The sequence below is a fragment of the Neodiprion fabricii genome, chromosome 5 (assembly GCF_021155785.1).
Source record: "Neodiprion fabricii isolate iyNeoFabr1 chromosome 5, iyNeoFabr1.1, whole genome shotgun sequence".
Taxonomy (NCBI): domain Eukaryota; kingdom Metazoa; phylum Arthropoda; class Insecta; order Hymenoptera; family Diprionidae; genus Neodiprion; species Neodiprion fabricii.
This window is the reverse complement of record NC_060243.1, coordinates 28,644,558-28,665,247: the sequence shown is the minus strand read 5'-3', so window position 1 is coordinate 28,665,247 and position 20,690 is coordinate 28,644,558. Positions and strand designations below refer to the sequence as shown.

Below are 20,690 nucleotides of genomic sequence, written 5' to 3'. Positions count from 1 at the left end.
CACAACGATTGTTTTGTATCTATAACGCACAGTTCGTACACGGTTTGTTTTTTTAATCAATCGACCGATCGATCGATCAGCAACTCGATTAGATATACACGTATACTTTACACACGCATGCCTACACGGTATATATGGCAGTGCGCAGGCAGTATCATTCTATAAATATAACCACGTATTACACTTCGATATTGATACGATAAATCTCGATTTCCATACAGCACAACACACTCGACACAGTCACACTGACTGCAGTTATAAAACAAGTGTTTCTTCTTTCATTTCTTTATTTTTTGTTCGCCCTCGTTGTTTTTTAACTCTCGATATCAGAGTTCGTGGCTCGATGTAAAATACGCATGATAAAGCAGCTGAAATATTGTCGATTCGTTTCTGTTACAACCGATAAAATTTTTATTCATTCATCGGCAATCAATGTATAATTACCGTACCTGTACTGACTTTCATTTTGGCATTGAAACTACGTAGCAAAATTTGAATCTCGCTTTGACCAATTTATTAGCGGGGACATTACTCTCATGTCTTTTGTCAGGGAATATATAATAATATAAGAGGCCAAACTACTATGCTCGATTTGTCCCTGAGAGTACAGCGGAGTGAATGTATCAGCTAGACTGTTAGACGGCGAATATTATAATCTCCCTGTCGCAACTTGTGTATATGTATGCAACATATGCGCACGTATACGATATGCATATACCTCTGTATAAAGTTTAGGTTTCTTAAACACTGTCGTGAAAAGTGAGAGAAAAGAAAAGGAGAAAGAAGAAAATTTTTGGCGAGAACAGTGGAGGAGAGTAATAAAACGGAATGAATGTATAACCTAATTATTTACGATCACATGAAAAAAGCTAGACGCAATCTGTGTATTTGAAATCCGTTATAAAAACGGAATCAAGTTTTCAAATTCTAGGATGAGCTTTGAAACGATCGTTATATACAGTAAAACAGAGCCGTTCGTTATGCGTTGAGATAATTGAGTTCGCATTTATCGAGGCCATACGTTTCAAAACACCGTGTAACAATCTGCACAATCGGCAGTCTCATCAGCCAACTATCTAACAACATTCTTGAGGCATGAACAACATCTTACACAGAACGATAAACACTGCGGTTAATACGAATCGCATGCATAAGGTACGATGATCGATTGATACTCGTCTCGATTGCTGTGTAATCTATATGCTTCTCCTTTCTTCTTCTTCTCGAGTTTAAATACTTTTCAATCAAAGAGAATAGCGGTGGAGGGAGTAATGCAAAAATTATCAACGATACTCACCCTTCGTAGAATCGAGTAGAGCGCCTAGCCTATTCGCGTAGTTCGTGGCCGGCGTTGCCGCGAATCTAGACTAGATTCAACCTCATCGGCGATGTTGTGTTGTTTATTCGTCCTGCATAGTTAGACACTCGACAGTCGTCCGGTTTACACAGACACTCGACTCGGCACTGACAGATGAGATATATGACTGCCGAAAACCGCGCGAAGTATATTTTTGAAAAACTTTCACAGAAACGAAGAACGATAAATAGGTTTTGAGAAGCGGTCGTTCACTTTACTTCCTCAACGTTGTTTTCAACTCCTGGATCCACAATATACGTAAGTATAATACATTAAACATCGGGTCAGTGCTCGATGAAAAAATAAACAAACCGCACAATCTGACACTTAATTTCGATAGCGTTTGAAACAACTCGCGGGTTTAATGGAATGACAAATAATTATAATCAACTGTACAACACCGGGTGAAGTAGGGGAATTTGGCAGTAACAATGGGGCAACGATCAGTTACTAGAAAGCTAGTAATGCACGCACGCACACACAAAATCACAAACACAACACATCCGCGAATACACTTGCGACCGTCTGTCGCGCCCGAAACTATACGGTAAACAGAGGGGTAAGTAAGCACGCGTAGAGAGAACCGGCAATATTACAGCGTCCTACCCCACTTACCGTATTTCTATTCCCTTCGGTATTCCCTAATTCAAGGCTCCTTGAAGGAAAATATTTATAATAATAATAATAGTAGTAACAACACGAAGAGAAGGAAGAAACGCTACGGTGTGTATTCGTATTATTAAAACGCACCGCAGCTGCCGCGGGTCACGCGGAACACAAGAAGGGCGTCGTCCGATGCACTTTTAATTCACCCTCGAAATCTCCTTCGCATCGTTCGATGTCGACATCAACGAACCTCGGTTAGAACTTTGTTTATTTAAAACCCACTCGCGACACGTACTGTTCGAACGAAATCGCTCGGACAGCACAGTAACAACCAAGAACAACACGCGCGAATGTCGGCTCGCGACTGACTGACTAGCGTCTGTGCGTCTTTTCTCCTCCCACTCCACGCTAGGCTTCCCCCACTCTTCATCCCTGTAGTAACGTGTATTCGATTTCATGGCAGTATTGTGGTCGTATGGGACGCCATGAAGGGATCTGCCTACCTATGTATGTCCACTTCCAACTCTCTCGACCCGTCGGATTTTTTCATACCCATATGGATGGGGCCACACACTACCAAGGTGTACGGTAGCCTGTATTAGTATGTATGATCAGTCCCGTGGGTGACTGATTTTTACCATATCAATGGTGACGGAAAAATTAACTGCCAAAAGTCATCAAATGTAAATCTTACATATCCAGATACGTGGATAAAACAATTAACCCAATAGAAAGTTTGTCTACTATTATGTGTACAAATGTTTACTTGAATCGATCATGTTCAATTTGTCTGAAATAGAGAACAACTTTCTTTGAAAAACAATCAAATTACTTATTCATGGGGTAGCCAAAATCCGTGACTAAAGGTGTTTTCTTTTCGGTAAGCAAATCGCCTTGGATCACTCCAATAACCCGTTGAAAATCTTTGTTTCTATTCCTACCTACCTACCTATCTACCTCGCTCACTGTTAATTCGAATCGTGATTTCCTAACGACCGTACTTTAATCCTTTAATGATCAGGATGACTTTGTGATCGATAGAAGATCGTTATGATGGCAACCTGATATCGGACGTATCTGCCCCAAAGTCATAATAACATTTTCACCGATGACAAAACTGCGATATCGGAGTCACTTTGATTACCGAGCTAAGCGCCTTGGGTTATATCGGTCTAAACATTTTCAACAGAGAGTTTCAAAATGGAAATTTAAACAATTACCTAAAATTCTTAGAAAACTATCACATAATCGGATTTCAGTGTTAAACCGCCATAACACGCAGACTCAACAATATTCCTAAAACTCTCTAAAAATAATCGCGTCTATGATTCACGAGCATTTCGATGATTCGAATGTCTCGAAAATATGAAGGCAGTTCGTATCGTTTCAGTAAAAATTATTCTACACGTTAACTCGATACGTTAATTAAATACACAAATTATTGGTACGATCGATTATTCACCGTTCTATTAAACTATACCTAATCGGAAGTGAATGTGCAGATTCTCTCGAAATGTCGCCTCGCGACGATTCTTCGTTTCGCATAAAATTACGCACCGTTATACAACCGTGAAGTACTTGTCGTGCGGAAGGAGAAACGAAGGTTTCACTCTCGGTCATTGATGCCATACACAAGCTGTACGTGGTATGTGCCCGCCGTGATTCTACGTTTAGAAACTCTCTGGTGCCTCGGCAAGGCCCGCCACTGCTCAGGAGATTGGTTAATGCGCCTATACGTATACCTTATATGTACGTACGTGCGTGCGAGTGTGTGTGTCACGTATAGAATACGTACAACCTTAACTGCGGGAGGAGAAGATGGGTTGCAGAAGGGAACTGCTGTCTCAGCTGCTGGCACGCGGCCCAACCGATTCCAACTCTATACGACGACGCACCGTACGAGAAATAATTAATTCACTATGGATTTGCCACGTTGCGTATCCTCCTCAGTCCTCGCGCGGTCACACTAGGTACTGCATGTGGTATATTGCAAATTTCGCATTTTTTTCGTACCTGGTGTTTGAAATCGTCATGCGCGTGATTCGCAACGTGTCGTCCATTACTGCGAATATAATTTCCTGACATGGGTAAGAATTTGAGGATTCGACAGAGAGTATAATATGTACAATCACTTTCTTTCGATGTATTTTCAATACATGTGGATCAACAAAATGGATCTTTGGTTGATATACACTTCTCGCAAAAATTAAGGGAACAACAAAATTTTCGAAATTTTTTGGTGATTTTCAACAGGCTGTATTTCAGTGAAAAATGGTCGTACAAGAAAAAAAAAACAAAGCTTTTGAAGCTTGAAGACTCTAGTTTTTAAATTTTTTGGTTAAAAATTTTTCGAAGCACTATTAGCCATGCAATCCTTGGATAAAGCACGAAGAAAAAATTTTAAAAATTTTTTACATTTTTTTTTCGCTCTACGGGCATGGAAAATTTTTTCCGAGCTAAACCAATGCATAGGTCGCATAACCTGTTTATTCAGCTTCAAGATGCTTTTTTTAAACCTCGATACGATCATTTGTCTTCGAGATATCGAATTTTGAATGCCAAAGGATCCTTTTTCACTCAACTGCCGATATCTCTGGAACTACTGGTCGCACAGCGAGCCGAAGGGCAGTTTCTTTTTCTGCAGAAAATTTCCTACAAAAATCTGTTAAGGTTGATGTCAAAAAAAATTTTTGTTCCACCGGTAGCGTTAACGTGAAAGAAGAGCAAAAAAATGCCATTTTGCCTTTTTTTGGATAATCGATTGTATCTTCGTCAATATTGGGGGGAAAGCTTAGGTTAGAAGAAAATTTCACAGCCTAATGTACCCCAAAGGTCCCCCTAAATCGGTAGATCGATCGGTTCAGCGGTCTTCCTGGACCGATTGATTGAAATTTTCAAAAAATTAAGGGTACGTAAGTAAGGGGTAAAAATTTTTCCATGCCCGTAGAGCGAAAAAAAAAATGTAAAAAATTTTGAAAATTTTTTCTTCGTGCTTTATCCAAGGATTTCATGGCTAATAGTGCTTCGAAAAATTTTTGACCAAAAAATTCAAAAACTAGAGTCTTCAAGCTTCAAAAGCTTTGTTTTTTTATTTCTTGTACGACCATTTTTCACTGAAATACAGCCTTTTGAAAATCACCAAAAAATTTCGAAAATTTTGTTGTTCCCTTAATTTTTGCGAGAAGTGTATGATGACATATTTTCTCGCCAAATGGGTGCGAACTTGTTGGAAAAGATGAAGAAAAAAAAACGGAGCATAAAAAACGTGCAAGAGAAGAAAGACAAACAGAAACCAATGACAAACTCTACGTCAACCTGCAGATATTATTCTTCACCGCATGTATACTGCGGATCTCTTGTTTAAAATTCGTATACATAATACGCCTCCACAAATCGGAGGGAAAACTTGGCGCGAGTTGTACGTAGGAAGTTGAAAGGAGTGTTGTAACTTGATAAAAACTTGTCGTAAGCGATGAACTCGATGACAGACTGATGAAATTTCACTATTTATCAATTTCCTGTACGACTAATTCGAGAATGGGCTGCATGTGTGGTGCACACATGACATACGTTACGAAGAGACAATGGTAAGGCAAAAATTAGATAAGCATTTCCGCGGAGCGCACATGAGCATACCCAACGTATACCGTATCTTTTCAGCCAATATGATATAACCAACGATCCGCTGCAGTCGTGAGATATCGCATTTCGGAATGCACCCGAGCACGTGGGCGCTGACTAGACAATGGAGGTAGTGACTACAGCCGTCCGCACTCCCTGACCGTAGAGTTTGAATGGAAGACATTGCGAAAATAGGTAGTTGGACGGAAGGTGGTACGTATGTATGGATGCCTACTCGAGGAAGTCTTTTCTGAAAAGGTCACATTCCGCGCTTAACGTGGTCATGGTGAACAACGTTCTGTCCAAATCACGGAACGCCATTTATTTTGCATTTTCTAATCTGTACCGCCATTAATGAGAACTTCAACCAGACCATGAAACCATGATACAGCTGATGGTGGGTAACAACTAACAGGGCATGCTCCAGATTCAAAAGTTACTTCAAATGGCACCAGACTTCAGTAGGAATTCATGAAGTGTTCTATTCACGGAACTTTCGATGTTGTTTCAGGTCTGTTCAATCGACGTGTATACTACATTGCAACGGTAATAACGAGATTGAAAACAGACGATGAAATTCATCATATGCGAGATAACCTTCTAGATTTCTATAAACTTCTCGCTCGTCAAGTGCTGTTCTTTGAAATCATCATTCCAAGTCTTCTACAGCCCAACCGTTAGAAGTCAAGCTAACACGAGAACGATATGAAGCAAGCAATTTGGTAGATCCTGGAACAGAACTGTAATGCGGAAATCACTTGAGAATTGAGATAAATCTCTTACCCGTTTCCCGAGTAAACAGTCATCCAACCATTTATATTTAATCGGTTTTTCCCCGCATTAGTGAACTTGTGTAATCATTCCTAAACGTGGATGTGATACGAGGTGGTTGTGTCATACCGACATCCAGTTTAGGAAGTTGTTAATAATAAAAACCACATGCCTCGTAACGATCTTCTGTCTTTTCATGAACGACGATGATACATAGATTTGGCATTACAACTATCGCTATTGACAGTCGCCAATTCCAGCATAGTTTGACTTAAACTTTATGACCATCGCAGGACGATTCTGATAAACATAAAATGATGGAAAGGAAAGGTGTTTTACACAAAAATGTGCAAATAGCGAAGCCACTTGCTTATCAGGGTGGAAAAAATAAGGAAATTGTCAGAAAAGAATATTACGACTCCAGGGAGTACCGGTCATGATGTCACGACATTTTCACCGTTAGGGTAAGAATTCGTGACGCAACTTCCGTTCGACTCCTAGACGTATACAAATACACGGAGTACCCTGAATGTCGCTTATCTTTGTTAGCGGAGCCACCTGGTATATAGAGAGACATTGCACCGCACGGTTGAAAGTACATTTATATACGCTGCATCTACATAGGCATAAGGTATAACAGAGTCGAGTGCACGTGCAGACGGGGGCTTGCAGCTTTAGTATGCAAGCGCAGGTAGATGCAGGCGGTGATCGAGCGAACGGATGAATGAACGACGAAGCAGGCAAACCGGCAAGGAAAGAAGGGACAGGGACTCGAATGCAGACCGAGGAACTCGGCTCTGAGCTCGTTGTTTGTCAAGACTGTCCTAGAGAGCCGGGACTAGAGGGACAGGAAGGCGGCTGGCGCGGCTAACCTGTTCTCATTTTTATTGGGCGCATCAGGTTTCAGTGCAGGTGAGCCGAAGCCAAGTCTCCGCGTTTCTCCTTCCTTATCCGCACCACCTTCGACGAGTGCAACGCGTGTGTCGCCTCCCGGGCTCTACTTTACCTCGGGAGCAATTCGTTACCGACCGAGTCCGATGAGGAACGATCGAGAAAATCCTTGCCCGAAGTCAAGGAGCGGCGCTATGCTTGAAAACAAGCCGTAATTGCGTTCACCGGAAGCGACGTCTCGGACTTGAGACGATTTTATAGTCGACGACGCCGAACCCTAACGAGTATCTGCATACTCTAAAACACACACTGTATAACCCTGACGAGGCAACACGATCCGTTACCCGGTCCCGGGGCTGCTTCAGAGAACAAAATGGACGCTCACGAAACCGGTACAGTCCCTGTCGTAATTTATGTTCCATCACGGACTGCAAGCTTGTTTTTATCCCTTACCAACGTTTTCAGAAAAAAGCTTTCGCGCGCGTGTAAAAGCTTCCCACAAATTTTTTGATTCATCGAGGTTCGCCCACTCCACTGAATCGCGGATTTTACGCGTTAACCGAATGTCGAATTCAACAAGAGCTACACCAAACGAGACTGCATCATCGGCGTGGAATCAGCGATCTGATTGAGTGGAGTGCTGATATCCTCCACCAATTAGCGTAAGATCGAATCGAACCGACTAATGCGAAATTTCAAGAGCTTCATGTTGGAGCCGTTCAATTATGAGCTTCCTGCAATTACCCGGAATATCGTTATACTTTGGAATTGATCCAACTTCCAGCGACTCATACTTATCGTTAATACTTAAGTATACAGATATTTGCAGAGTCATTGTTATACCCACGCATTTGAAGGATGCGCGTACCTGCGTATTTATATTATACTGATCAAACTTTCACCGTATGGCCTGCGGGGGAAAGAAGACCGTCAAAAAGTTCGCTAAACTTCGGAGGTGGGTAACATATTGCAGGCGAGTCTTCCTGTCTTGATTACGGACGTCGATGTTATACCTTATGCGCATATGTTGCGAATAGTAGCCTTTAGTGAAAACGGCACGGATCAAACACTTTGCAGAATCGATAGTTTTTTAAACGGTTTCTCTCGTAGCTGCCGCTACATTCGCGATGTTTAAAACTAGGTTGCTTATGTATGTACTTCTGCAAAATGGTTTCACTTAACCGCAAAGCGCGGTGTGTGTGTGTGAATCTCTTACATACATACTTACACAGCGATTGAGTTATACCGCAGTAGAAATGATTTGCGAGGAGAATTTCACCGGTGGATCTTTTGGCTGTTCGAGCGCCTCTTAATCTCTCCATCAAATTTAAGATGTTGGAATTGTACAACATCTTTGTGCATCAATCACTTGTTGAACGTGCGAATGAAGAGGGATCGTCGATTGCTTAGTTTCTCTCCGAATGGTCTGCAAAAATCTCTGATTTTATATAGTTGGAAGCAAAGCTATCACGAGTAGTGCAAAAGTCCGTTCACACGAGTGGATCTTCGCTCCGCAAGCTTGGAAGCGCCGCACATGTGCAGTTCATGGTACAAAAAGGATCTCGGCCCGGTTTTACTCGTGTCAATGATCCGTTCGAGGCGAACCACAAGGCACGCCCTGCAAGTATCAGCACAATCAGATGGCGCTATAACGTCAGCAGTATGTTATGCAATAAAATTGGTACCCGATTCATGTTATACTTCACGCCTTTCTTCCATATCGATTTACGTTATTGCTACAGCAGTTCTTAGTCTTCTTACAAATTTCCGGTACATGAGAATCGTCTGTGAAGGATATTTTTCAACAAATTGAACGAATTTACAATATCTAGTGTACAAGTTCACCAAGTTAATAAAGAGTGTCCGTAAAACAAACGAAAATCTTCGTCAAATATTTGAAGCGAATGATTGACACTTCATTAGTTTATAAATTCTAAAAGACAACATAATTTATTCCAACAATTGTCGTGTTGTTGAATTCTAAAATTTCTGGCAAGAATTTTCTCCTTCTTACCGAAGCGAGAGCAGGCCTGCGGTCGGATCGAGCAACTTTTTACCTCATCCGGTAGCTGCAGACGCCAGGCTATCGGCCTCCGTTCCTGCGTGTGTATGTAATAAAAATCCTGTGGCACGCTCGATGGCTGACTCCAGGGATTATAGATTCGAAGGAGAGCTGGAACCCGACTGTAGGTAGTAGCTGGCCTTGCAGCAGCTGTGTTTGCCCCAAGACTCGACTGTTCTCCGGATTTTTTTGATGACTTTTTAAATCTTCCCCTCCCCCCCCTCGCTCTATCTCCTTCTCGCTCGCCCTTTTCTCTTTTCTCTCTCGCCTTTACTCGCTATTCAATGCCACAGCCATACAACAGGGATATTTTTTATCTCAAATTACCCAAGGGGTTTGAAAAACATACGAAGGAATCGACTTATTACACTGGTCTGCAAAGAAAGCAACTTATTTTTTCCTTCTTAATTAATATGTGTAATTATAATAGATTTGATGCACATCAACACCTTCATAGCTATAATTTGTTGTTTTTTTAAAGAGAATTTCTATACAGACCTGTGTTATCAATGACTAAAACTTTCAAATTCAGAATTCACAGTTCTCCCAGATAGCTTTTGAGTCTTGATATTATTACAGTGACAAAAATGTGGTTCCGTACGCCTTGTTTTAGGCAACTTGTTCTTCAGGGATATTTCTAAATTCCGCGAAGGATGACGCTAGTGAACGGTTCGAATGATCGCGGACTCGATCGGTAAGTACTAAAGGATATTAATGTTGATTAAAAACATTTTCAAAATTGACAAGGATTATAATCACCTAGCTGTGGCAACGATTTATTACTTTTCACGTATTTTCAATCAGACGCAACGATTTTATTTTGCTCAGATCACGACTGAACGAAGGTACGTATAACAGGATAAGGAATTTGTTCACGTTTGAGGGTATAGAAGTTTCGTACTGGCCGTGGCTTACCGGCTTGCAGGGAAACTAGTTCGCACCATCGCCGCGAAGTAGCGTTAAGGTCGCTACCAGTCAGTGGCGCCCTTTTCAATAATATGTTCAAGCACTGGGTTCACGATACGATGTATTGTATCCGGTATCATGTCCTGAAGAGCTGAAAGCGCGAAAGTAGCAAATCACGATAATCTTGGACGAACATAGATTTTGATACCTTAGTTCGGAAAAATGTGAACGTGGTTGAAGAGTTTTTTTTTTAATTTCTACCACAGACAGGAAATAAATGAATTTCAAAATCAAACTGGTTAAAATATACCTAAATTTGAAACTGTGGTCTCAAAAATCAAGAATATTCATGCTATCTTCTTAGATTCGACACATTGAGAAAATCCAGAAAATTTTATCCACGCTTTTTGGATACCCGGCATATGTACGAATGCCCGACGTTCTGTTATTTCGAATGACAACTGTCCAATCGGCGTAACGAACATGAAATTGACATCCATATGAAATTAGTTATTTCAGATAGTCACCGTTACCATCCCTGCAAACATGTCACGTCAACATATCTTGGCGTGTATTTGGTTGCTGGCGAACTCTGCCACCGCATTCGGAGAGCTGGTAGTGAGGGTAAGTGAAAAATTTTCACGCGTCTGCGAAAAAAAGAACGAAAATATGGGGTCCAAATAAAAAATTACAAGGGAGCAAAGTACGTCGTGCATCGTGACACCCCAGACGTATGGTGGGGGTTAAAATAAAACTGCCTTGAAGTTGGCGGAGCGGTGCAGGTCTCGGGGACGTCATTCAAGTAGATAAGATCGCCGTTTGTCGGTCTAGAGTTATTTTCATAAACAGAAAGTATATACGTATACATGTGTATACATACATATAGGTATTACTCGGACCTCGACGTCCTATTGGAGTAATTAAACCGAAATGAAAAAAAAAGCATCCCGTAAACCGCTTCTCTGGCACCGGTTAACGTCCGCTTGCTCCTCTCCCTGCGTACTTTCAGTCCTGTTCATGGAACCAACGCTCCGCACCTTCCCGGCTCTTGGGGTTTGGGGAATAGCTGATGTTACCTGCAACTGTCGTCCGCGCACGCGATCTTTTAGTCCGCTTTTTCATGCTCGCTCGCGGTCCAAAAATACTGAACCACTCACCAGCGCAGTGCGCACGATTATTTTTAAATTACTCTCATCGTTTTTTGGGACCAGCACGGAATGGGGTTTTCTTCCCGCTACCTTTCGCACTGGGATCAGCAGGCGTTCAATGGCGGAACTTTCGAAGAAAGCATTTCGTTGGGTACATGGATTTGGCAAGTACAAGTTCGTTGAAGAGAAAATGACACGGTGAATGAGTTTCGAACAGATAGACCGAGGGTTGGTAATTTGATACTTGACAAACGTGAGAGACGAGACTCGGTGAGATCTTGTTCGATCTCGTGAGGTCATTGGAAGGCAATTTTACTGTGTAACAAAAAGGTTGTGACGTTCTGGCATCTTTGTCCAGGGACTCGTATCGGCCATGATCGCCGAAAGAGTAACAATACCGTGTTTAGAAATGAACATGACTATAGCCCGGAGGTCTGGGGGTAGGGTAGGTATGAGAACGAGCCTTAAGAATTCCGATATTTTGAAATCGACGCGAGTTTCTGGTCGCAATTATCCTCGCGTCGTTCCGTCAGAGGATGATCGTGGCTGTTTTTGTGTCTCGTCCCGGGGTAGGAGAGGAAGAGGAGGAGAAGGAGGAGGAAGACGGAGGGCGAGGAATCAACTGCGGTCAAATTACACCCTGACAGACTGACATGTAAATTGGCCAAGGATGGGCGATCGCTGCCACGATGCCCTGCGCCAGGCTGCTCCGCGTTCTGTATAATGCCGATACAGCCGATAGGTCGTTACAACAAAGACCAGACTGCGGACGATCCCAACCTAGCCTTGGTACCGGTGGGAAAATGGTACCTACGGAGACCACTTATGCGCGTCCCCCAGCTTCACCGGTTCTTTAATCCCTCGAGACCATGCAGACCGAGCTCCGTGCATCCTGCCCTCTTCTCTTAATTCCTTCAAGGCTCCGTTCGAATCGGCTCTTTGCCACAATCACCGCCGTCGCTCCGTTACCCGCCCAACCACCCCTCTGACTGTCCCTCATTTTATTTCAGAACTGCGGGATTCGCCACATCGAACGTAAGGACGTCGGCATGGTTTTCTGTGAGTAGCCGACTTGGTAACGATCCAAAAATTATTTTTCTCCATCCCTCGTTTCACCCTGTTCGACGAAGAAATATTCATCATCATCTGAAATCACTGCCAAGTTATCAAAGTACGTAACCCTGGTGAAGACGTTCTGAAATTTCGATCACAGTACTCGCTCTCAAGATTTAATGGTTGCGAATGTACGGCTCAAACTTGGTTACTATGGTTATAAATATCATTACGGTATCCTTCATAGAACCGTCATACTTATTCACACTTGAAACTCATTAACCATGATGTAAAATAACCCGAGACACTACCGCATCGGTAAGTGAACCATGCATCTTCATCGCTGTAAGAACTGCAGACCTTTGTTCACCATCAGTACAAAGTACAGGATTAGGCGAGACATTGAACACTGTATTCCAACACTCAATTGCTCGTCAACATGAACAATTGTCCAAGGTGCTCGGTACATCTCAATCTCTAATTCCTTGCCAATATTTGCAACCAATATTCGCAACTGGTATTCCGGATCCTTGCTATTTCCGGAAGATGTAGTTTTGAGGGGTAAACGATGATCGGGGTTTCGATCGCGACGTGTGAGGGTAGGGAATATCTGGAACATACTGAACAGCCCAGCTGGTCGAGCGGCTGGCTACATCGTTGCAATTCTACACGCAACGTTGCGTTTCCCGCACTCTTCTCCTGATGCAGAAAGAGAGTCTCGGAAACGCAACGTGACCAGCTGAAAGTCTGAAACTGTGGAGTGTAGTTCAGTTTTGTCGAGCTGCTCTTGCCGCGCGCGTACCGTCGCACTGATCTGATCCGAATGATGGTCACCTTCATCCCGTCTCGGTGGCTGAAAATGGCTACCGAAAACCTGCGTCAGCCCCTTTTTCAAATCAAGAACAAGCCACGAGAGCCCAGAAATTCAGACTCACCCAACCAAGGTGATAACGAATGACATGCCTGATGACGAGGATCGATTCAATCTCGCCGCATCACTTCCAACTCGTGGATAAGATCAACCGATGCTTGAGGAAGAGGAGGAGGAGGAAAAGGATACCCGTATCTCGATCCGACCGTTTAACGGCCTGCAACGACGGTTCGGTTTCGGGTGACTTAAGCCACTCGAAAGATCGTCGGGTGCGTCAGGGAATAATTATTACGCACGGTCTGCGGCTGAGTGACGGCACACTGACAGCAGGACACATCCGACACACGAAGAGGAAGGCTGGCTCTGGCCTCTTTGCACGGAAACTTCATCGGCAAGAAACTTAACGAAGTCCACCTGCAGGGGCGCGGATTAGTTTCTTTCTGGCCATCAAACGGAAAGGTTTGCTCCTCGAATTAGTTACCAGAACTCACAAGTCGCAGACTGCTGTCTGTAGCTGGAATGAGTTGAAATTTTAGTGCTTTTGTCAAGCCTTGGTTCATGTCACTCGTGGGACGTTTTCGACGCTACGAAAAATCACGATCCATGGTTACTGCCGGTGAAACTCAGGTCTGAGAAGGACCTTGGTCTTGATATTACGACGAATGTTTTCACCAGGGTGCAATAACGCGTAGCCAGTTCTTGCGCAGTCGTAGAAATAGAGAGTGTACTGCGTTAATAGTCCATCGCGTCTTTCAGACGTTGATATCAAGAACGAGGGGAACGAGTGGTGCGCGATAAATGCTCGGATGATCAAGTGCTGCGAGACCATCTGCCCGAATGACGTCGAGTGCGAGGTAAATGTGACACGTGAATATAACGTGTAGTTGTGTACTTCATGCGCGTCGTTTTGTATACCTCGAAGCTGGAAGGGCTGTGCACCTCACAGCTTAGTACCAATACCGAAGCGCTCAAAGATCAACGATTCTGACCAGTGTTCTAAACCTCCCGATCTTATCACCCCCAGCACATTCAACTCGTCGGAGGTGACATGGGCGTCCTGATTCCAAATGCTTCCAGAAACGTGACTCTTGTTTGGCCGACTCTTGTAAGTTTACCACCAGCATTTTACGATCTAGACCTAAAAGATGAGCTTGGTTTCAGTTAGAGTTACAGATAGAGACTTGCTTCGGTAATTGGATAACGGTTGCAAATGATCAAAAAAAATAAACAAACAAATAAAAAAATGCAAAACTACTTCCGAACTAATGTTGCTCAGGATTTACTCAGTGGTCTGTATGTACCTGTTCCATTCCATTCGAAAATCCCAGGAAATTCTAAAGGGTGTACCATTTCTCAAAATGGCAACTGACGAATTGACCAAAACGCTACATCATTCCCAGAAAATACTACTATAACACATCGCTGTATTATTCGTCACGATTCGTCAGTATTATCACGAATAATTATGTAATTGCCTGAGGAGGGTGTAAGACTCCGGTGAAAATGTTGAAATATTCATAAACGGTTCCTGATTACCTTGACATGAGCTCTGGTAGGTAGGTGTACGGGGTGGTGATGGTTGCAGGGGGTGGGCAGGTACAGTCGGGGATGGATTATTTTTCGTCCGCTTTCGAAACGGTGGGAAATAAGGGAAATAATGAGAAGGCGGGGGGGTCGCCCTGGTGTACCGCGGTGACGTAATACCGGTAGTTATCTTGATCCTGCGGACTGGGCGGAGCCGTCTCGCACCAACCAGCACACCAGTTTGTGTGCTTCTGCCACCACCATGGCCAAACATATTATCACTAAACACCACCTACACCGAGCGAATAAAAACCCTGGGGGAATTCGAACGGAAGGAAGACGACGACCCACACAGCCATCATCGCACGTGGTCGCATGATCGCGATCCTCGACGCCATCATGGGTTGTACGAGTTGCTGGCGTAGCAATATTTTGAAAACCGTTTTTCCTGGTGACGTGGAAGCTTTTTACTATTACCGATCCTTCTCATTCATTTCCGACGTTGAATCAATGCTCAGAAATTGTTTAACTTGTTGCCACCATGCATGGTAAGGTATCGTCCGTCAGACGATCGTGAGACTTGGCTGATTTATTATGCAGTACCTTCATGACCGTGTCGGGGAATGCATGATCGCGATCGGTTACACAACTAAGGACAATCAGACTGGCGAGATACGTCAGAAGGTTAAATTCGACACCGGCGTATCATCGAGATCAAACGTACGTCCCGTTCTTCAAGGTAAGTTTTGGTCGCTGATTTTCTCATGATTTCGTTAATTTTTTCACGAATCTCACTCGGTTCTAAGGGATCCAGTAGAGAAGAAAGTAGACTTCTTATTTGAGATGAAATATTCAATACCGCCAAGCTCTCTTCAACCATTTCTCTGGCTCATTTTATCTACTTTCAATCAGGATACTACGACAGAGGTGAAGCCAGGAAGTGTCCTACCGTCGATCTAGACACTCTGGATGACTGTCGTCCGGTTAATTGTCACATAAAGTACCACGGGAAGAGAAACTTCTTTAACCGTCGGCACCGGCGGTGCCAGCCAGTTCCAGTTTGTATCGCTGATACGAATAAAGAACTGCCTGACGTTGTGGGTTTGAATATTCACCAAGAATTTAACACAACTTTTTTTCCCATCCTTCGCATTCCGTGGACTATCTTCAAATGTAGTACATAAAAGACACGTCGATTACGCGATTTCGGTTTTCACCAACTGGAATGGATTCCTTTATCCAGTTGGATTCAGTTTTGAAGAATTCGTCAGACCGAAACTTGAAGTTCAGTAGTCGCTTTTGGCCTTCATTAGACTGAAATTTCCGACATTTTTAAACCGGTACGTTCTGTGATATGATTCAAAAATATTGCGAAAGAACCTTTCGAACAGATATACTCTTTCTTCCTTCTGTGTTTCTCACGTTATACGTAAATCACGTAAGTCTTTGATAAGCTGGTTGCATTATAAAAGTTATATAGGCCCAACAAAACGCGGCGCGGGTGAATTTTTCTTGCGATCCAGAGATTTATACCCGGCTACTATAAACAGCATGCGATGTAGCGTGTAACTGACGCCCTGCTACCGCTTAATTTGACAGGAATTTATAACTCTTACTTTTGATGGTTTTGCACTTCCACGACTATCATATACCCTGTATAGGCCTGATACAAGAGCGTGTGTCTATAACTCACCCCACAGTCGCGGTCACGATTGGCTTCGAGCAAAAAGAATACCACACGTTCATTCCACTCCCTACATTCCTCATACTGTTGAAGTATAACTTATTCTCCAAAAGTCTCTCTTCTTTCATCCTGGCTGCAGGCCTACGTGCCGGCTAGCAACACCTGTCGAGATTTGGAGAACGCGGTGAACGAAGTTGAAGTTCGCGCCCTGAGTCGAGGAACAGCGGAGACGGCTTGGAGGTCGGAACCGCGGCCATACTTATCGGTACGAAAAATTTTCTCAAAACCCTAACTGAAATTTCGAAATTAAATTTCATGAGAAATACTCTACCACTTATCGTCAATGGGTTCCCATGCCTCAGGCTTTACCAATCGAATCTTTTCCCAGAACATATACTGCCATCACGGCAAGACCGACAATTCTACGGGTTTCTGTATCTGCCATGAAGGATGGACCTCAAAATCGGTGGACAACCTGGATCCGAGCACCGAGCTGATCCATCTCTGCAACGTTCAGATGCTTCCGTGGCCGCGTTTGAGAGCGAACAGACTTAAAATCATCCTGACGGTCGTATCCTTTTCCAGAAAAACAAGTTAATTTTCTTGACTCGGTTACGGAGTTGCGCTTAGCCTTATTGAACTGAGAGAAATTTTTAGTTCCGATTACCGCTCAGTCGTTAACTATTTTCATATTTTACCAAAATCGAAAAATATACGTCTAGGTACAGAATGAAAATTAGTTTTCTAGCTGATACCGGAAAGTCTAGTATCCGATACTATTCTTTCTCATTACGATCGCTGTTGTTATATTTTCTTGCAACCGTTGCGAAAATTTAATTCTCGTGCAACGATAAATTGACGTTAAAGCCTTGTTTAACCAAATAAGTAGAGCAAACCTCAGAAACTGATTTTGCGTTGCAATAACCAAAAAAGGATCGACAATAGCGCAAAATGTTTAGGCGTACCTCGTTTTTCGTAATTCCAACAATATTGAATCAGTTTTTTTAACGATACCTGTTCTACTTAATTTTTCTAGTTACTATGACAAATGAAATTTTTCTCAGCGCGTCCTTTGACGGAAATTCCTGAACGCCTTTCGCCAGATTGCAGCTCTACTCGGGATTCTCGTAGTTCTCTTCTGCTGCGCGACGGCTTACGTTATGCGGAGGCAATCTTCTTCCGGGGAAAACTCCGACTGCGGAAATCGGCCCGTGACCACATCCTGTGCTCCGAGTTCAACCAGGTCTGAAGGTAGCTGTTTTTACGATCGACCGTACAAACGACTCGGCAGGAAAACCTGCTCCGATACGTCTTGTCACACCCATAGTCTTGTGCGACACTGAAGCTGCGTCAACCGGCTCGTCTCATTGTTATTTTATTATTTATATACGACACACTGGGAAATGATGATATCAATTATTTATATTATTATTTATAACAAGCTGTCTTGCGAGTGATAAAAAATTAATAAAAAAAATTTATTCACCGATTACATTATTGGATTTCAACCTTAGTTTTATTGAGCTAGATCAATAAGTCGGATAATTTGAGTACGCGAATATCGAACGTTGATTTTTAATTATCTACTAACCGTCAACGTTATTTAGGAAACTGAATTTTTAAAATCTTTCAAATTAACCGGGTGTATCAATAATCAGCAATAAAACTATTTTCAATCTAATCTACTTGTTTATCAAATTTTCACTGTTTCCGAGTACATAAGATAACGTTAATGTGAACTATTATTCAAATCCCAATGTAACATTATAGTTATATAATTCGTTAAAACAAATGAAAAATATGAAAATTTGAAAAATACGTTCAAAATCCAATTTGTCTATAAAAATCATTTCTCTAAATTCTTTTCAACAAAACTTCTAACTATCCCTTCATTCTGCGTTTTAAATCGTTGTAAGAATTTCGGAATAAGGCAAGAAAAAAAGGGAGTAAAATCGTGATGGAAAAAAAATCAAAAAACCAAACTATAAAAAAAAATGCACTTGCCGAAACCCGGGATTGAACCGGGGACATTTAGATCTTCAGTCTAACGCTCTCCCAACTGAGCTATTTCGGCTGATATCAGTGGGCGTTTCGGCAACGTGAACCGTGACCGTCGACGTTTTCTCCGTTGTTGAAAATGACTGGGAAATAAAAAATTTCTCCATCGATATAAAATGTGACAAGAGAATTTCAGCGATGACTTCGAGCCAACGATCAAACGAACGAGGAATCGAAAAAGTTGAAAAACTGCTTAGACGGATGCTTTGTGCGGGAATAATCGGGAAGAAGACATTTAGGGGTTGAATAAAAAGATTAAAAAAAAAAAAAAAAACAAACAAACGAATGTTGCGCAAATTGTTTAGGGTACCGGGGGGAGGAAAGGGGGGGGGGATTTGGTTTCGCCCCTCGTCTCTTCCGGTATAAAGGTGGGCGTTATATTCGCATCCAGCAGACTGAGACTACAATTAAAGTAATTGGGCTCATTGTGCTGTCTGTGTGTCTGCCGTTCGCGTTGAAATACCCCGTAGTGAATGGGGCCGCGTTATGGCGCTGCGGGGAAGCCGGGTTCGAAAGAGGAACATACTCATGTACGACACACATGCGTGAAAGCCTTTATGCTCCTCTGGCGCGACGGGTAAAACGCGGGCTCGCCTCCTATCCTCCGGATATTCAAAAGGCAAAAGGCGTACACGGCTATCCTTCGACTCTTTCGCTTCTCTTTTATTCTCGTTTGTCTTTTCCCAGGCTAATATCTGTGCCTCCTCCCCCTTCCCCCTCCCACCGTCTTTTTTAATCTTACCATTCCCTCTGAGTAAGTGTATTTATGTATGGGTATGTGTAATAATGTACAACGAAACAATCCGCGCCGCTTCGAACGCTGAAAATTTAACCCTCGAATAATAAATGTACAGTTATTATTTTATTTATCGATTTGTTTCTTCTCCAACGTGTGAAAAATTTCAACCGCGATTCTTCCTCGTGGAAAAAGAAAAAAAACAAAGTATTATCGATCGATGAAACCACTGCGAAATGCTTGTAACTATATAGTTTCGTAAACTGTGATTGCTGATTTTATAAAAAGACGTTGAACTTGAATTTACGTGGTTTCGCAGTTTTTGCTTGATCAGAGTTAAGGTCTTGTCAATTTAAAGCTCGAAATTGAAGGAGAAAATGTACACAAAACGGTATGAAAAAGAAGAAATAAAAAAAAGAAAAAATTTCTAAAAAAACTCCTTCGAGCCGGATTTGAACCAGCGACCTATGGATGTCTCTTATTCGGATTCTATCACGCCAACTACAGTCCACCGCTCTACCAACTGAGCTATCGAAGGTATGAGAACGTGGGTGTTTAAAAAATTTTATAACCATAATACGTACTCCAAATTTCTAAGGTCACTGTATCTTGTCATAAGACATTGCTGGAGCACGTAGTTCGATTAAAATGAAACCGTAAGATTAAGGTGAGAAGAAGAAAAGCGAAAAGCTTGTTTATATACTTCCACAATTTTCTTATTTTTACCAATGCGGCGTAATTGATTACTATATTTATTACTGTAATCACCATGAAATGAAAGAGATAATTATTTGGTGATTACATGAATTGAAAATAAATAAATGTTGTATGCAGCTGGTTGTTCCGCCGTGTTTATTTCGAGAATTCGAACTTACTACAGACTCTTTTCCAGACTGTTTCAACGCCTGCGTCGTACTTCCGTACGGTGTATAAATAAGTTTATCGTCTGTGACTAATAGTGTCTACTTTCGATAGACTGGCTCAGCTACTTCAATCAATATATGAGTGTTAGAGTTTATGTAGCAACGTAAGTGCCATCTATGCATGTCCTCGGTAGTATAGTGGTAAGTATCCCCGCCTGTCACGCGGGAGACCGGGGTTCGATTCCCCGCCGGGGAGGATATTTTTTTCGTTTTTCAAAAGGATAAACTCGTTGATTCGCAGTCGAAGTGTTTTTTTTTTTTTAATTTTTCTTTTACAGTTTATCTCGCAAAAACTGCTCGTTTTGATTTACCGATCAGACGACGATACCCAGAAAAATGACCGAAAGCTTCGGAAAATAGGTCTGGGAATAAAAATGTCTAACCTAACCTACAACTCCGCCGGGGAGAAGAGTTTTTTGAATGTTTTCTCCGTACTCGAAATGATCGCATTAGAAAAAAACGTGACAAAAAATCGAGAT

General features: G+C 42.4%; 2 protein-coding genes and 3 non-coding genes across 9 annotated transcripts in view; 2 read left to right on the top strand and 3 right to left on the bottom strand.

Moving 5' to 3' along the window:
• Positions 1-20,690, bottom strand: part of LOC124183967 (semaphorin-1A-like) — a 220,037-nt gene that overhangs the window by 135,340 nt on the left and 64,007 nt on the right. For 3 of the 4 annotated variants that reach the window (XM_046573197.1, XM_046573196.1, XM_046573200.1), the window contains exon 1: positions 1,298-2,315. The exons of the other annotated variant lie outside the window; for it this stretch is intronic. The gene's annotated coding sequence lies outside the window, so the exon portion shown is untranslated. Of the gene's footprint in view, positions 1-1,297; positions 2,316-20,690 lie in introns of those variants that run through there. 4 annotated transcript variants of the gene reach the window in all.
• LOC124183968 lies at positions 13,182-17,942 on the top strand. 2 transcript variants are annotated; one of them, XM_046573202.1, is made up of 7 exons: positions 13,182-14,140; positions 14,311-14,391; positions 14,952-15,549; positions 15,723-15,907; positions 16,634-16,759; positions 16,883-17,065; positions 17,598-17,942. In XM_046573202.1, exons 3-7 carry the CDS (start codon positions 15,405-15,407, stop codon positions 17,835-17,837), a joined length of 879 nt encoding a protein of 292 aa, XP_046429158.1. In that variant the 5' UTR covers positions 13,182-14,140; positions 14,311-14,391; positions 14,952-15,404; the 3' UTR covers positions 17,838-17,942. The 2 variants fall into 2 exon arrangements, with proteins under 2 accessions (XP_046429158.1, XP_046429157.1); XM_046573201.1 differs by having other exon boundaries at positions 13,182-14,391; positions 15,411-15,549.
• Trnaf-gaa lies at positions 18,496-18,568 on the bottom strand. Its single transcript has one exon. It is a non-coding gene; the product is annotated as a tRNA-Phe (tRNA).
• Positions 19,726-19,826, bottom strand: Trnay-gua. Its single transcript has 2 exons — positions 19,790-19,826; positions 19,726-19,761 (listed from the first exon to the last, which is right to left on the bottom strand). It is a non-coding gene; the product is annotated as a tRNA-Tyr (tRNA).
• Positions 20,336-20,407, top strand: Trnad-guc. Its single transcript has one exon. It is a non-coding gene; the product is annotated as a tRNA-Asp (tRNA).

Excerpts from the sequence above, each read along its gene's own strand:
- LOC124183968 (XM_046573201.1), top strand. The coding sequence starts at position 14,335 with ATGGGCGTCCTGATTCCAAATGCTTCCAGAAACGTGACTCTTGTTTGG. Across the intron at positions 14,392-15,410 it reads CTCTTGTTTGGCCGACTCTT|TACCTTCATGACCGTGTCGG; the intron begins GTAAGTTTACCA and ends TTTATTATGCAG. Across the intron at positions 17,066-17,597 it reads TTAAAATCATCCTGACGGTC|ATTGCAGCTCTACTCGGGAT; the intron begins GTATCCTTTTCC and ends GCCTTTCGCCAG.